At 41.6% G+C, this 17216-nt stretch overlaps 1 protein-coding gene across 1 annotated transcript in view; it reads right to left on the bottom strand.

Annotated features, from left to right (window-relative positions):
* Positions 1 to 1864: 1864 nt before the first annotated feature.
* The window catches only part of LOC128719010 (protein phosphatase 1 regulatory subunit 12B), a 32775-nt gene continuing 17423 nt past the window's right edge, over positions 1865 to 17216 (bottom strand). Inside the window, exons 6-9 of the mRNA XM_053812630.1 lie at positions 17068 to 17188; positions 16480 to 16576; positions 4267 to 5173; positions 1865 to 2319 (exon numbers count right to left, since the gene is read on the bottom strand). Of these exons, the coding sequence (XP_053668605.1) occupies positions 1865 to 2319; positions 4267 to 5173; positions 16480 to 16576; positions 17068 to 17188 (1580 nt within the window). The remainder of the gene's footprint in view (positions 2320 to 4266; positions 5174 to 16479; positions 16577 to 17067; positions 17189 to 17216) is intronic.

The raw sequence follows: 17216 nt of genomic DNA on the forward strand, positions 1-17216 counted from the left end.
GTTCTCATTTTGAGGGGTTTCCTTTAGTTACATGCATTTTAGCATTTGATTACAAATGTACACATGCACAGTTTTGTTCTCAAAACCCGGTTGCGAAATGTATAAATTACAATACCCGGGGTTCTGCGTATACAATAAAACCACACAACGCGTATCGGATGTTTGCTGTTTTGTGTTTTGCGATAAAGTACTTCTTCCACACGTTTCACATTTTCACATTTTGTCATTTCTCAACATAGAATATATTTTCTGTTCTCTCGTTGGCTCTGTTTTGTTTTGCTTGTTTTTTCACATTGCTTTTCTTTGATGCGAACACGTTTCACACGGGTCGATCGGCGATCGCCGACCGGCCGTCACTAAACGATATCTATTTATAATATGTATATATATAATATGTATATATGAATACATCTCACATACCGGGTTTATGTATGATTTACGGATGTGTGTATTTGCTTTACGCCGTAGGAAGGAATCTCTCTCAGTTGTCGTCTTATACGTGTACACACCTGCTAATCATTGGCGTACGTATTCGGCCTTGCTACAATCACACAACTGTTAATTGTTTATAGCTTGCTTTTAGCATTCATTTGTGTGTACTGCATGTCAGACTAATTGGGGGCGATGATCGATTCATCGATCCGGATGATAATGACAATTACTACTGAACACTAACGCTAACGAAAACGTGTGTGACAAAACGAAAAACGAAATAATTAAATATGTGATGATGGAGTTTATCTTTCGATCCGGATACCCTTCACACTGGGAGAGGAGCAAAAGAGTCCTTTGTCGACTCGTTTCGATGTGCCCCATTTGCACTTGGCTTAAGTTGTGTGGCCGATGGATTATGGGCGAAAAGATGAGCTTGCGGTAGCGGCAATAATAATTACTATCATAGTAATAATGTAAATAACAATAATTCCTATGTACAACCTCGGGGAGCACTTTCCGGCGGTTTTTAGATGTGGACCACCAACGGACCATCACAATTGAAAATCGTCTGTGTACCGTGTACGTGGGTAACAAAATACTAATTGCTACCCAATTGCAAATGACTTCATTCCCATTTCGCTTTGTGGTTGTCACCCCTCTTTCTCTCTCTCTCTCTCTTCTCATCCTAAACTCATTCAATCCTTTTCTCTTCTAGCTATGTGCTTCTGTTCAGTTCTTTCGTTTACATTTCACATTTTTGATCATCACCTTGTTTTGGTGCGTTGTTCACACCTTTACATGAACGAAAAAGTACTTTTTGATTAGTTTCCTCTTTGCTTTTGAAAGGGAGTTAGTTTTTTTTTCTATCGATTTGGTTTTATATTCACTTCCGATGAATCCTTTTGCTTTTAGTTTAGAATTTTACGTGTAGGTTCACCTTGTTCTGTTTAGTTTCACATAAAAAAGACCATTGCTTTATATTGTATACCATCTTTGCTATGCTTTTTCTTTTCGCCAGTGATGTAAGTAGTGCTGCATTGCTTTCAATCTCAGTCGGGTTTTAAGTGTATATAAACGAATAAGTCCGTTTCACGTTGATCTTTTCGCTTGCTGTTCTTGCTGTGTTCCTTTGCTATCCTAGCTCTGAACCATTAACTGACAGCATTGTTGTTCTCGGTACTTTGCAAACTCACAGCATGCTGTGTGTATGCGCAGTAGCTTTCGCTATTGCTTCATAGATGGCGCCAATGCGGCTAATTCATTCGTGTGACAGCGTTGAATGTTTCCGCTGGTCGCTTTGCGAGAAATCACTTTAGTCGAGATAGAAAACTACAACCCGGTGTCTTCTATTTCCTTCCGAATGATTTAAAGCACGATGAACAGTTGTGTCTGTGTGTGTGTGTGAGTACGACCTTTTCGCGGGTCTTTCTTACATCACCACACAGCAACGTCTGGATCGTGTGCTGTCGCTCACGACGTCACTGGTATTGCCGCTAAACTTCGACAGCGTACCCCCCGGTGTGCCCGCCTCGCTTTCCCCGATTGCCGCCACCGAACCGTGCAGGGATCCGTTTCCGGTTCCGATTACACTGCCATCGCCGTAATGTTGCTGCTGGTGCCGATTGTTGAGATGTGGCGACGCATGCTGCGGATGATGCAGATGGTGATGGTGATGATGCTGCAGATCGTTCGATACGAGCGACAGTTCCAGGGGCGTACCGGCACTGGCACCGTTCGGGGTGGTCGTACCGCCCCCGTTGCCGATACTGCCCGCAAGGCTCGGGGCGGTACCGCTGAGCAGGGAACCATTTTCCGGGCTGACGCTGGAGCGGTTCTGTGACCGGTGCTTCTTCAGATCGGCCAGCGTTCCTGCGACAGAGGGATCTTTGGTTTTATTGGTTTTGTATCGAATTTTTAAGGTGTGGGTGTGTTTGTTGTCGGTGTTGTTGAGTGGAAGGGGGGGTTGTGTTGGTGTAGTTGTTTTTTTTTTTTGTTTTTGGACGCCATATTTGTGGTAATTGTAGGAAGACAAAAAAAACATACAAGGAAGCGGAAAACAGGTAGGGTAATTGTTTCAAAATGGTGCAAGAAACCAAAATTGTGATCAAAGGACACAAAAAAAAACACGAGGAAAAAGAGAGAAAGAGAGAAGAAAAGTGAAGGTTAAGATAGTACAAAAGGTTATCTGGATGGAGTAATTGAAGTAATTGCAAATTGAATGAGTATGGTTCCGTGCGTACTTCCACGGCTCGAGGTATGGAAGAAGATGAATGACAATGCACGCCAACCACGAGTAGAATGGCAATCAAAAGCTTGTCCACACAAACACAAACCATTATGTCTTCTTGCTAGGATGATAGATGTTGTAGTCGAGCACAAAAATTACACGAAATCAACGCGTAAATATCCCTAATTTGTTTGCGTCCACTTAATTAAAATGCCATTCTTTCAGAGACGCTCGGTTTTTATGTTCTTCGCGGTTGCCACGACCGCGGGCGGAGGAAAAGTAAAAGTTGGAAGCAAACCCTTTTCCTTTCAAACAACAAACGAAAAATGATGCGGCAAATAAAAAAGTTTTTAACGTTTGCTTCTAACGGCGGTGTGCAAAGGGCTGGCAAAGGGGTTGTTTTGTGACAACTTGTGTGAAACCCAATTTTACGGACGATTGAAACGGACGAAACATCGGAAAATGCAATAAAAAAACTCTTTGCTCCAAAGACATGAAAGAAGAAAAAAGTTGAAGAAAATATAAAAAAAGCCATCAGCAACATGGGAAAAGAAAACTGTACTAAAAAATGTACTATTTTAAACAAAAAAATATACCCGTACAAAAGTTGAATGAAAATAAAATCACTTTGAAGAAGTATAAACATAAAACAAACAAATAAATTAGGAAGCTGGAAAACAAGAAAACAACATCAAAGAGACATACAAAAACATCAAAAAGAGATCAAAACAAAAACACACACAAAAAAGTACAGGAAATCAATTGAACGGTTGAAAATGATACGGAACGAAAAAAAAAAACAATCGAAGCTTTAAGATGCTTGTAAACGTAAAAAAAATGGACATAAAATCCCAATAATACAAAATCATTCCTTTATTGATGGGGGCGCCTAGTCTTTGGTGGGAAATAAAATAAATCCCTACACGGGGAGGGACAACCAAAACACACACACAGACATCGCTTTATAGAAGATGACCTTTGAGCTTTGGATTAGTCTTATTCTTCATAACAATAAAACTTGAGATATTCATTGGACTATTTTTTTTTAGATTCTTTTATTTGCCCGTACACCTAGGTCCCGATGAGGCCCCTGGTAATGACCAGGCCTTCGTATGAGGGAACGGTTCGAGAACGGGAATTAATACGTGGTCTATCTTGTGAAAGACCGGAGCATCCATTATCTCCTACATCGTCTAGTCGCTCCGTTAAGATCAGTACAGGTTGTTAGAAGGAAACTTCTTTGTAAAAATTGCATACATTTAGGCGTTTTCTTATTGCGTATGAAAAGAAAATGCCTTTTTTCGTCGTGTCGCAGTGGAGATCGACCACAATGCACCTGCTGATATCTGAGGAGAATGGATAGCTTGTGCTTGGCTTGTGTGGAAATGATCGTGCATGGAAAACTGGCATCAACACACAACAGTTGCATCAGTGATTGTGGTGTACATGATATGAAGAAAAAGACACAGCGATAGGAAGACACACACAAACATTCGCTTTTGGTGCGAGAGTGCAATGAAAAAGGACCGGGATTGTAAGGATTGATGATGGCGAGATGTGGATGATGATGATGATGATGATGGGAAAGCATGAACAATACGTACCGACTAGGACCGTCACCTGGACGTTGATCTTGCCGTTCTCACTGTTGGACGTGGAGTACACCTCGGCGGCGGTGGTGGTCGCTGCAACGGCGGCCGCAGTACTGCCACCGGTAACCGTGGCCGCCGACAGGGTGCCGCCGCCCCCGTTCGCTGGAATGTTAACCGAACCGTGATGGTGCAGATGATGATGACCTCCCATACCACCATTGCTATTATGATTATTGCTGACTAGACCAACACCACCACCAGTACCGGGTGTGTGCGGGTTCAGGCCCGCCGACCCTACCGATCCCTTCGACTCGATCAGGTACGTCTCATCGTTATCCTTACCGTCCGGCGAGCGCCGATCGTACTGATTGAGCGTGGGCGATCCACCACCGACCGGTGAACCCGTCACCTTGCCTCGCTGCTGATGGTGACGCTGCAGGCTGCTTTGGTTGTTGTTGATGCTGTTCATGTGGCGGACGTTGTTGCTCAAACCACCACCACCACCACCGCCGTTCATGATCGGTCCACCGTTCGTGCCGTTCGGGAGACTGTTGTTATTTACACTGTTCAGATGGGCGGGCGTGGTACCGTTGCTGTTGCCATTGTGATGGTGATGAAGGTGATGGGGTAGGTTATTGTTATTGCTACTGCCGTTACTGATGATGGTGGTGCTGCTGCTGGTGGTCGTGTGGTTGGACGTGCTTGTGGTGGTGGTGGTAGTGTTGATGGTGGAGGAGGATGGAGAAGATGCGGTGGAGTTGGCATGCTGGGAGGATGCGTTAGTGCGCACGGAGGTGGATGAAACCGAGGCGGTGGACGATGACTGATTGTTATTGTCACCGTTTGCTGTCGCGGCTGCGGTTGCGATCGTCGTTGCTGTGGCCGCTGCCGCTGCCACACCGTCCGGGGTTGTGTATCCCTGCAAAAGAAGGAGTGACGGGGAAAAAAGGATTTATTAGAAAACAATACGTTTGCATACATACAGGCGCCTGTAAATAGCTGAAATGTAATTACAAATTTATAATTACACTTTCCACCTGTTCAACCGGGAGCTTGCAGGGGATTGTACAGGCACACTAATGAGTTTTGGCGAAACTAAAGCATCGTCCAAACAAAAGGAGAAGAATCCTTACTAAAGGCATGTTAGGTAGAGCAAAAAAAAATAATAAACTCTTCCTCTCTTTCTCTCCTTCATTTTCGTCTAACCAGGTGATCTATTATTAAATGAAGGGTTGTTATCTATTGTTTCGCTGGCAGGGCATAGAGAACAAAGGGAATAATGTTCTCTCAAAGCCAAACCGTTGATAATGCATCACGACAGCATGGAATAGGAGAAATGCGCGAAAAACGGGATAATTTCATACATAATTAATTATTTTTAGAACACCATACCCGGATTTGCTCCGATACCTTCTATTCGCCCCTGCCAACTCTTGGTTAGTACCTACCCTGTACCGTAAACCGATAATGGTATCGTCCAGCATCGTGGAGTCCCGTTTCTTGTCCCGCTCCAGATAAAAGACGCGTCTCATTTTGGACTTAATTTTCCAACAACGAGCCACGCACGGGACAAAACAGCAGAGCAGAGTTCGGTTCTGCCGGTGTTTTGTGTCAACCGGGTTATGGCTTAAAAAGGAATTTTTTTTTTTCTGTTTGGTTTCGATATTTTCGCACAACTAAATACAGTCACTGTTGGAAAATGCAAACGGCAGCACAATTTTCAGCACCAGCACATACGAGTGTATGCAGCGAACGAAGATTCTCTGGTTGGATTAAGGAAGACGTGCAAGAAAGTCGTTGTATTAAAGGTTTATTTTTTTTTTGGGAGTTCCCTATTTCCCACCGAACAATTCCACTCGAGAAAAACTTTGCTCCTCCGGTGGAAAAACCAATATTCTGCCGGGAATGGAACGGTGCACGGGGATTACGAAAACTTTATGCATGTACGGTGCGGATTATGTGTGGAGTGGCGAGTTTTCGTTTCTCGTTGTTTGAATTGCAAATGTGGATTGTTTGCCAATTCTGCACAACTTTCCTTCCACAGCTTGTACAACAACGGAGGTCATAAGTTGTTGACCGTTTGGCAACAGTGAGTGTGTGCCACTATTTGTTGTAGGACAACAATAAAACACTCAAAGAACAGCGAATGTTGTAAGATTACAACTTTTCTTCTTGCATAATCATCGCACGTTGTGGGTGTTTCACTTTCATCAAATTCCTCATCCAAAAATGCTTCAATGGGTGGTGGAAACGAGCAAGAAAGTGTAAGAATGTCAAGGGTAAAAATGATGCTTTAGATGCGTGTTGTTAATAAAAAAAAGACGTTACGCACGGTGTAATTCTGTGTCTAACGCTTATAATGAAACATGCTGAGAGAAGGAATAAGAGAAGGGAAACCATTTTGTTTCTTGTGTGTCTCTTTTTATTTTTCGGAGCAACGCCAGGAAGGAATTAACTGATCCGTGGTAAAGCTGATTTCCTCTCGTGAGTACAATGGTGTGCCACGCCAACAGGATGTTCATAAGCAGGTAATGAAATTTGATCAACTTGCTACTGTTAAGTTGCGTTCTGTTTATATTTATTTTTCCATGCGGCTTTAAGATATTCCATAAATATGTGTTTGGGAAGGTAAAACTTTGGAACAAAAAAATTAATGGATTGATTATTTAATGAGCCGTTTCTGTTGCTCAAGTGAAGATATACCGTCTGTGTGTTGAAATAGCTGTAATAACTAACGAAGATCAAGATCATTTATGTATCTTGTAACTACTAAGCTTCAAACGAATAAACCGACCAATCTCGGTGTTACAGGCCAAAGAGAAGTTTGTTAAATATGTTCAAATTCGTTAAAAGCTGGGACTATAGAGAACTTAAGTAGTTCCAGTACTCACATACGCCACTGAGACCTGGACCGTTCGATAGGACGATGCTGAGAAGGATTTTGGGCCCCGTTGGTTGAGAAGGACTATAGAGGAGCCACTACAATGACGGGCTTTATGAGCTGTAAGTCAAAATGATTGTCGTACAGCGGATTAGACTCGCCAGGCTCCGGTGGTCTGGTTACGTCATGAGAATGACACCGGAAGGCCATCTCTTTTCAAAATATTTTTATATCGTTAATTTCTGATGCTGATGTCCAAGGTTTTTTTCTACCTCAAACTTTTGAGCGTATATATCCCCATTAGTTATAATTTATTACACAAAATACCGACAAATAACAAAAGCTTCTTGCTTTTCCTTCTCCAGTGCCATAAAATTACAAAAAAATAATTAAAACCATTTTTATGACCCATTTGTAATTTTCTTTCATCAACTTCAATGTCAATGCGAAAGGAGACAACAACATCGCCTTTTGCAATTCAATTCTATAATAATACTATAATAGAATCAACCACCATTTCCTGGGCAAATTGTTGTTACAAGTCCTTCCGATCGGACCCGTTAGTGGAACGTTTGTTTAAAAAAAAGCAATTCCTTTTTATTAGTATCCAATCAAGTAAAAAATGGGATGGGAGTAGGATATTTTGCCGTCAAAACTGGTCTCTCCCCCCTCCCGCCCAAAACAATGTAAAACCCCAAAAGCAGATGATTACAGGCAAAAAACAAGCCTTTGGGTACGCCACGCATGCGGTGGCCCGCACAGTTCCGCGAAGAAAAGGAAAAAGGAACGTTTCGCATACGTTTACGGTTGAAAGCTTCCAATCGTCGCCCGGAAGTGAGTCGTAAGCCGGACGGACGGCCCATCACCTCCATTCACAAGTAGAGGTATCGTATGACCTTCTGGGTATTTGGTGGCGTATGTTTATGTGATTGGGGAGGGTTGAATGACAACGGCAAACGAAGGCAAAGAATTGGGCAGGCATTGAATGGGAATTTAAACTCTTCATGGAAAGTGGGAAGCAGTTTACAGCCCACTTGAAACGCAATGACTACCGAACGTTCTCCTGAAGGTCATTTGGTGCTGGTACCACAAAAATAAGGAAATAAATATCCAACATGACCTTCAGGTTTAATCCTTATGCTTACTGAGATTGAAAATTATAAGTTTTAGTAAAAAAAAAAGATAATTAAGAGCTCATTGAATAATATGAATTGGAATAAACAGAAACATCGTCAAACATCACAAAACACAGTGATGTAACTAAGACACTTCACACTTCTTACTACTGTAAAAAAAAAGCATTTACAATAAAATCATTTCCTCTACTGCGAGCTTACCCGGGAAAGCTATCAACACCATAGCAGAGCTAGCGTGTGACGGCGAGGAAAAATATTTATGAATGCTACAGCTAAAGTGTAAATTATGAACAAAAGCTATTAAAAAAAAACCTCCTAAACATAACACACATACACGAAATCGAAAGTGAAATCTACAAACGCACCGTGCGTGACTGGCGCTGTGATCTTGAACGCGCGAATGAGGGAGTTGGACGAGTAACACCGTTTAAGTGGTGGTGTTGTTGTTGTTTACGAACATCGGAACAATCGCAGCTATTTGTTTCGACTTTCAAGAATAGATTGTGCGGATGTAGTAAAAACAGCTGCCCCCGCGAACGTAAACAGCGGAAGAAAAATGCTTTAAAGCTCAAGCTTAATTCGATAATTGGACGACAAATGAAACAAAAACATGCATGAAACGGGATAAAAAGACGACGCTATAAAGCGAAATGGATGTAAACTGTGAGCGAAACCGACGAAAAACTGGCCATTTCCACTCGGGAATGTGTGCTGCAACGAGTCAATGTGTGCGTAATGCACAATTAAGTTGCATCCGATGCACCGATGTTGAGAGGGAAGGTGAGCAATGGTTATGTTTTCGGTATGTTCAACCCGGACCGGTGGCCATGCTGCCGGGGAGTGGTCAATTGAAAGTGATTGATTTTTCCAGACGGTTTAAAAAATGGCTCAAACGGAGGGGGGTCGATGCACTCACGTAAGGGCTAGTGGTAGTAATTTCAATTAGCTCTATCGTAATGATCCAGTTATTACGATTTTGCCGGGAGCTTATTATCATAATTATGCTACGCACAACATTTTATGATACGGGATATTCATTTTAAAGGTTTCGTTTCAGGGGGCTATCATTTGCTAAATAGTACATGCTGCACGTCTCAACGAATTGTTCAAAATGCCAATTCGGCCAGACTGTTTACGGACATGGGGATTCAAGAGTTGACATATAACATACAAAATTCTATGAAATTTAAAACAAATGATGTGCAGAATAGGAATTAAAATTATGTTAAAGAATGATAAATATTTGTGATCAGTATTTTATCAAATTTAATCGTTAAAAATTTCAGTTTATATCTCAACTCTTGAATCCGCACGTGCGTAAACGGCTTGGCCCAATTGGCATTCACTAAACTGTGCGCGCGATTTCATATCTAGTTTTTTTTTTATAAAGTGAGTGTTTTGTGTTTCACTATCAATCCCACCGATTATCTTATTCGTTAGCGCGATTCAATAAGTTAGTCACACCACTCCCTATCTATCTCCAGACCATTCAATATCAATTTTTGTGTAAGAAAACTTGATTTCTATTTGAAATTGACTCCACATTTTCATTGTTAAACATAATTAAAATCGTCTACGTAAGATGACACGAAACTTATCGCAGACTAAGAGAAAAATATCGATTTTGCTTTAGTTTTAACGGTGCGATCTCTGCGATGTCCACCGACGAGAGGTGTCAAGCTGCAGCTGGTGTAGCAGTTGAAGAAATTGACCAATATAGGCTAAACAATTAATTGTTGTAACCGGAAAAAGGGCAGAATAAACGTATGTATTGATTGTTTGTCGTATATTTAGAGCAATCTTCAACAAGAATCCCAGAAAATCAGCATTATAATAGGCCATCAAAATGTACTACCCTGACCGCAAATATATCCAACAAAAATAAAACTAACAACAAATAGTAATCAATTTTCAAAAGAAAAATTTAATTTCAGAAAATTAAAGTGGTAATTAATTATGCTTGAAACATGGTTACATCCCTAACCCTACAGGACATTCCAAACAGAGCGTGGGACACATAAAATAGGGACGATAAAAACAAATCCGCCACCGGCGTGCTGCTCCAACCGCTTCGCTCTTAAAATATCCTGCCGTGGGAGCGGCAATGTAATATCTGCGTTTGGTTGTCCAGCCGTGGACAGGCGTAAATTCAGTTATAATTAAAACTTAACTTAATCAAGAGAGCGATATATCGTCGTTTTACTGCCTTTAGCCGTTTTTTTTTTGCTGTCTCATGCATTGCGCTTCATTTCGCATATTAGGCGTAATAAAATAGTCAACTAAAAGCCCGAACTCATTACTGCTTAATTAATTTGCTCCTAAGATCGTTCCGTTTATGCAACGTGCGCATTACCGCGCTATGCGAATGTTTCGATTCGATTAAAGTTTTGTCTCCCGACCCGTTAATGAACATGCGACTCCGCATAGCAAATGTTTCAAGCGTACGACAATGTGTTTGATCACAATTCGGTAACGTTATGAGCTCGCCAGTTCGCTAACAAAAGACAACGGAGCAGTAATGGCGCGGTCCGTGGATGAATTGAATCAATGATCCATAACGCTAAGGGGGAAAAATGATACGGATGCTGACGTTCAATTCAATTGACATTGATTTTTGGCAATGGTGTGGATCTAATTTTCGGCTCTGTTCACGCGAAATACAATTTGCTTGATGAAGCACGATAGATCGATGGAGGAAAGCAGCAACACGACCAAATGCCATTGCGTGTGTAAGGCCTGAGGACTTGTCTTGATGAGGGAGAAAAAAATGTAACAATTCTGTGCAATTACATTAGCCACAGACGAATAAGTGTTATTCCCGGGCAGGGTGTGGGTTTGGAGATATTTGTCAAAAATTGCTATAATATTCACATAAATTTGTACATGCCATAAACAAGGTACTTTATTATAGCACAATAAAAGATGCATTATAGCACAAATAAAGTATTTTTTTTAGTAATCTGTTATCAGAAAAGTATGGTTCGGCACACTCGGCTAGTTTGATTCACTTAATTCATTCATTTCACACGTTCCAACTAATTTTCATAACACAATGATAGACCTTGGTTGGTAAACAATCTACAATAACTCGTGGCACTTGGTGGCACTAATGATTAGTTATTCATCCACAACACTCAGCCACACTTTCGCATCCGGCAATCGTGTTGTGCCCATTACACGAAGAACCATCTAGGACGCGGTCCTTATCACGCCATACTCTCACTAAAAAAGCTTAAAAAACGCATCTCACTTAAATCGCTCACGCTTAAACTTTTTTGCACTCCAAACCCGTCACTAGCACCCAATGAAGCGTATTAAATCGGGCGACGAGTGCGCCAAAAAACATTTGCGCATGAAACTAAAAACACAACACAAAATAACCACGGGGAAAATATCCCGAACGCGACGCTCCAAACCCCGATTACGTGTGTGCACGTACGATGGACCGTTGTTGGATCGGAACTGAACGCAACACGCCGGGCCCAACACGGCCGAAGCGCTTTTGGACACTCGCGCCAAACCAATTCGGGGGGGCGATGGAAATTTGGCTTCGGCAGCAACCACACCAAACGAATGGCATGGCGTTCCGCGTTCGTGAACGGTGGGGTGCGCGCGCGTTTTGCTACCCTTTTTGCGCATCCTGCCGTTCGTCACGCACCCGCTTCGATTCCGCGTCCTAACACTTGATGTGCTAGTGTGTGTGTGTGTGTGTGGGCGCTTTGGTTTCATGGAAATCAAATAAGTTTCCTTTTCTGCTTGCGTGTCAGTGTGTGTAACAGGGACCACCTCTAATCAGCGGCTGGGGGCTAGTAGGGTGGTAATGTAATGCAAAGTGAAGCGTTGTTTTTAAAGTCACACCACACGTGGACCAACGCAGATCGAACGTGTTTTCACGAACGAACCCCACGCCTGGTGTGTGATCGCCGAAAAAAAAAACGCTCCTAACGCATCGTAACAACGGAACGGATAAAGACGACGCGAGTTCGATGTGCGCCATGGCGTTTAGGGTGTGTGTTGTTGTTGCTTTTTCGCCTCGACACGCCTCAACAAGTGTGGGTGCGTGATGGGTTGCACTTGCGTCGTTGTTAACACAAGTGCATTCGGTTGGAGAGCAGAGTAAAAAAAAAAAAAAACACCGGACATAGACCCTTTGAGGTGTGTTTCCCTCGGCATGATCGTGGTGTGATTTATAAAAATGTATGATACGGCGTTTGTGATGGCACATTTTTGCCGTAACGAACGTTAAATATGGACGGTGGAGTAGTGTGTTCGATTATTCATGTTTTGTTACATATTGTTGAGCCTTTTTTCTTTTTTTAAATTACATAATGCAGTTAAAGTAACTATTTACTACCAAAATGTTAATATTGCAGCGCAAAACGTTCTCCTAAACTACCAACACAAACCCCAGAGCTTTGAGAATTCTCTGCACCACAATGCCATCGCAAGTTCCTTTCCTGTCACGCCGAGTTTCAAAAACCCGCGCGTAAAATAAGTTTTAATTAGTAAAAAAAACTATCGACCAAAGATTCTCCCCCCGGTGCGATCGGAAGTGTGCACGAACGCAAAGAGAAAACCGGGACACACAGCACCGGAAGTGCCGTGCGTGTACGTAAATATGGTGTGTGCATCTTAGCGCGGCCAACAAACGCACGCCAATGACCGCGTGGTGCAATTACAAATTGCAACAGCAGTAAGCAGCGAGAAAGTTTTTGGAGCCCGCAATGCGAGAAGGTTCTTGTTGGCGAAACCGCAAACGGAAAAGTTTGCCAATCAACGGAAACGACACTCTTGCAGCTGAAGCGTAACAAGGCAGCTCGGTGATATAAGGTAAATGAAATGAGTAACGCGAAAGGATACCTAAAAATAAAGAAAAACTGGTGAGAAAAGCGTCTATTTCCAAAAGGATAAAATAGTGATATTCAATTAATAAGGGCATTTTGCTTCCAGCACAGCTTGAACTTTGAAACTGTCTTTCTTTTTTTAAGCTTTTATAAAGGAACAGATAAGTTAAACTATAAAAAGTGTAAAGGAACGCAAATAACTAATATTTAACATCATTTAGTTAAGTTCATTGCCGTTCAAACAGTTTAGCATTGTTGCAAAGGAAAAAGGCAAAGCATTCCATTTGTAAATCTTACTTGAATGTTTCATTTCATGTTATACTACACAAGCACCTTACAATGTATTGCACCCTGACGAATGGAGCTACCTTAGTGCGTGCAACAATGTTAATGCGAACTGAATATTGACCACAGCTTTGTACATAGATTGATAGCATATTTGTGAAATCAATAACATCGCAACGATTGCAACTATTCCTTGTCCGCTTATTAACGTTGCGATAATTAAAGAGCTTTCGACGTAAAATACTAACAGCGCCCTGTACAAGCGCTGACAACCACCGCACAACAATCATTCCTATTTCACTTCCTACTTTCAGTTGGCCAGCAAGAAAAATACCGAGATTCGCATGTTTGCCAACCCCATATTTCCCCCTCAACACCTCGCATGAGGGTATAAACGATCGAACTGATCAATTCAGCCCATAGGAAAATCGTCATCATCAATCATGCATTGGTGGGTGCACTGAGGCGTAGTCAATGCGCCACCATTTGAGGTTCCCCGTCAAAGTTCACCAACGTCTACTCAGCCGGAACTGGAACGTCGCAAGGTGGAAACCCTTTTCAATGCGCACCGAACGTTAACATTCCGAATTTGCCGTATAAACCGTCACAATTGAATGAGAAAAAAGTTGTGTAATGTGTATAAATTACTAACAAGTTACTGAGGCAAGAATAATAGTATTTTAGTCTGTATTACAGCGAACGTTATGGTTTTTTATGGCATCATGTAAAAGTTATTCAGTATCTGTAATTAGTTATTAGTAAATGCTTTCAAAAGTTCTGCTCTACGACAGGAACTCCCTGAATCCAATTCAATATTCATTCATTATCATCGACATTACCAAAACATCGTTTCGGTGTTGTTTTGACAATTGAAAGATCAATTTGCGTTGTGTAAAAATCACCCAACAATTTGAAACATTTTGCTTCGACAAACACAAATGCGAAACGAGGAAGTTTCGGGTCGCCTTTGGCAATCAAAGCAGAATGGGCATAGTGCTTGAAAGTTGGCAAATTAATTAAACCACCAATTCATAAGGAAAGAGCATAACACGTTCTCCCTTTTTCCGGCAATCAACCAAAAGTACACAGCTCCTTCCAGACATTCCAATGTAACTTTTTGTGACACGTTTTAGTACTGCTTTTACTTGTGCGGTAGGCAAATTTTCTGTGTACTCATTCTATTTATTCATTTTTTATCACAGCAAAATCAAGTTTGTAGCTGTATATTCCAGAAATATTGTGAAATAAAAAAAAAAACATTGAAACCTCAGCCTAAAGACCACAATTTCTGTACCAATAATGGCACCTCGAGTCACTCATGTCGTTTGCATCATAATTCAAAAACTTTTGATTGCCTTTCGTTTAAGCCGCTATTCACTGCTGCCACACCAGTAATGGACGATAGATAAAGCACGGCCATTGGTTAAAAATTTACCAGCACTTATTCCAAACTTTTCTGGTCCAATACTATAAAAAAGTAGACAATTTCAATTTTCCATCCCGTTCACCTGCACCGAAGGTCCACAGTTTGCAACGATGAAAAGTTGCAAAATTGACAGAAAGCAGGAGTGGGTGAGAAGTTTCGTTTTGATATGTACCATGTTGCCTTTAAGCAACCGATTAGAGTGGACAGTGTGTAGGCAGGGCTTGACTTTAAGTCTATTGATAAAAAACGACTATGGACATAGCATTCATAAGTAAAAGTAGAAGCAAAAACGAGTGTAGAACGTCCCAAGCAAACTGAAAAAAATTTCACATTGGTTCGGGTTTCACATGGATCTTTACTGGACGTTGATGACAACACTTTCGGTATGAGCCTTAACGTCCAGAGCAATGGTCACGTATGCTCTATCGATTGGAGTCTGTTTTTAACTATCGCCACCCACACGAACGCTTCTGTTTCCGATGTATGCACAGAGGATCAAGTCCGAATTTCCTGATTTCTATCACCTTCACAAAAAGTGTTCCCGCTTCACTGGTTGGCATCACGTTAAGCGTCATTCCTCTAATCTCCCATAAATATTCAATGCCTATGCACAGCAGGACGTCAGTCATTGAAGGCTCAGTTATCGAAGCGCTGAGCTCAAATGCAGTGTACCCTTATGTCAATGGTTCTAAACGTTCAATTCTGAAATTGAGCTGTTCTTTTTCATGAACATCACATGCAACTTTCTACACTCCATCATCCATGCAAAGGTATTGAGAGGGAGAGAGACAGAAAGTTTAATGCACTCTCCGATGGACGTCCATTTATTTGCCGAGGGTTTCGATTGCCTTGCTAATACGTTTGTCACATGCAGCTGCAAATTGAATTTTCGATAGATAGCACAAACAAACCGTTTCTATGTGATGATACTTTGTATCGGGCGTACTGTTCCAGAATTTCATTTCAATCGAGTGTGCATAAAATCAATATTATAAATACGGTTATAAAAATAAAGAAAATATTACGCAAATTTTACGTTTCATGTTGTGCATAACGTAAAACAAAATAAACCTTTACAGAACCTTACTTTTACGACTGCTTCGCTAATGAATAATAGTAGTACTTCTGTTATTTAAAGCTTTAAAGAGAGCTCATTACTATTTTACGCTAGCCAGGTTTCATTACAGACAACTAAAGTTTTTAAAATTGTTTCCATCATCACCATCGCGATGAACGAACAACTTCCTGCAGAGGGAATTGAATCACAGCATTGCCGACATTGAAAAACTTCTTAGGCTTATGAACTTTTAAGTTGTCCGCAGTTAACGTTTGCGTTCGCTTTCGTCGAAAGCTTTCGCCTTATCGCTCGTATAATCTTATTCTGTGTGCTGCTGGTGCAGCATTTTGGCTTTGGAGAAAATTAAATTTTAATTACTACTGCTCGCTACAACGAAAGGAAGCCGATCGGTTGAAGCGTTCAAGATTTAACATTAGAGACTAAAGCCATAAAAGGTTTTATGGCATAAGTTCTAATAGTGAGATATTCCTGTTTTTACAAATGTACACGAGTAAAATGGGACAACATTGGAACTGCTATTTCTTAGCCTATACGGGTGCAGGCCTAAATCCGTAGCTCACCGCTACAAAACTTACCTCTTGCGCTTGTAGTCGGAAACGAGCCTCCTCTACAGCATCCTTTTTGGTCGTTAGGCCCTTATCGCGTAGTGATGTTCGTCTCACGGATTGCGCCCTATCGGAGAGAGGTAGAGGAAACGAGTTAGCACCGTTTAGGTGTGGTGGTACCGTTGCTGACACTCGGCTACCGGTTTTCCAATTTAGTTTTGTGGTTTTCACAAACAGCCAAAGGATTACAACACCAACTTCGCAGCGATTTGGTAAGCCCGGCAAACAGTACACCGAGGTGGTGTGAACATGATATCTTAACTTAGTTCTCTGTAGACTAAGTTCTCTAGGGAGTCCTACACTTGCTACCTTCTAGTTGGCAACGTGAAGCCAAACTTTAGCCAAACAATTTGCTTAGTTTACAATCCGATTTTCTATCGAGGGAATACAGTAATACAGCTGTTCAAAGTGGCAGCCGTATTAATCTTAATTCTACTAGAAGCGATCTCGGGAGAATCATTCGTTTGCCGGCGATTCATGATTAGAAGTTTGCAGCATTTTCTTTTGGGATTTATCACTCGAATATAAAAGCGCTCGTTCACGGGCATATTAACTGACCTCGTGTTGTTGCTCTGCGACCGCCGGACACGTTTGCGTTGTGCTTCTGCTAACCGTTTGCTTTCTTGCTCTGTCTTTAGCTGCTCTATTCGTTCTCGAATTTCTGGATCTTCGCAAATGTCTAAAACGATCGTAAAAATAAAGAAAGA

This window comes from Anopheles marshallii, chromosome 2 (assembly GCF_943734725.1).
Source record: "Anopheles marshallii chromosome 2, idAnoMarsDA_429_01, whole genome shotgun sequence".
Lineage (NCBI taxonomy): Eukaryota > Metazoa > Arthropoda > Insecta > Diptera > Culicidae > Anopheles > Anopheles marshallii.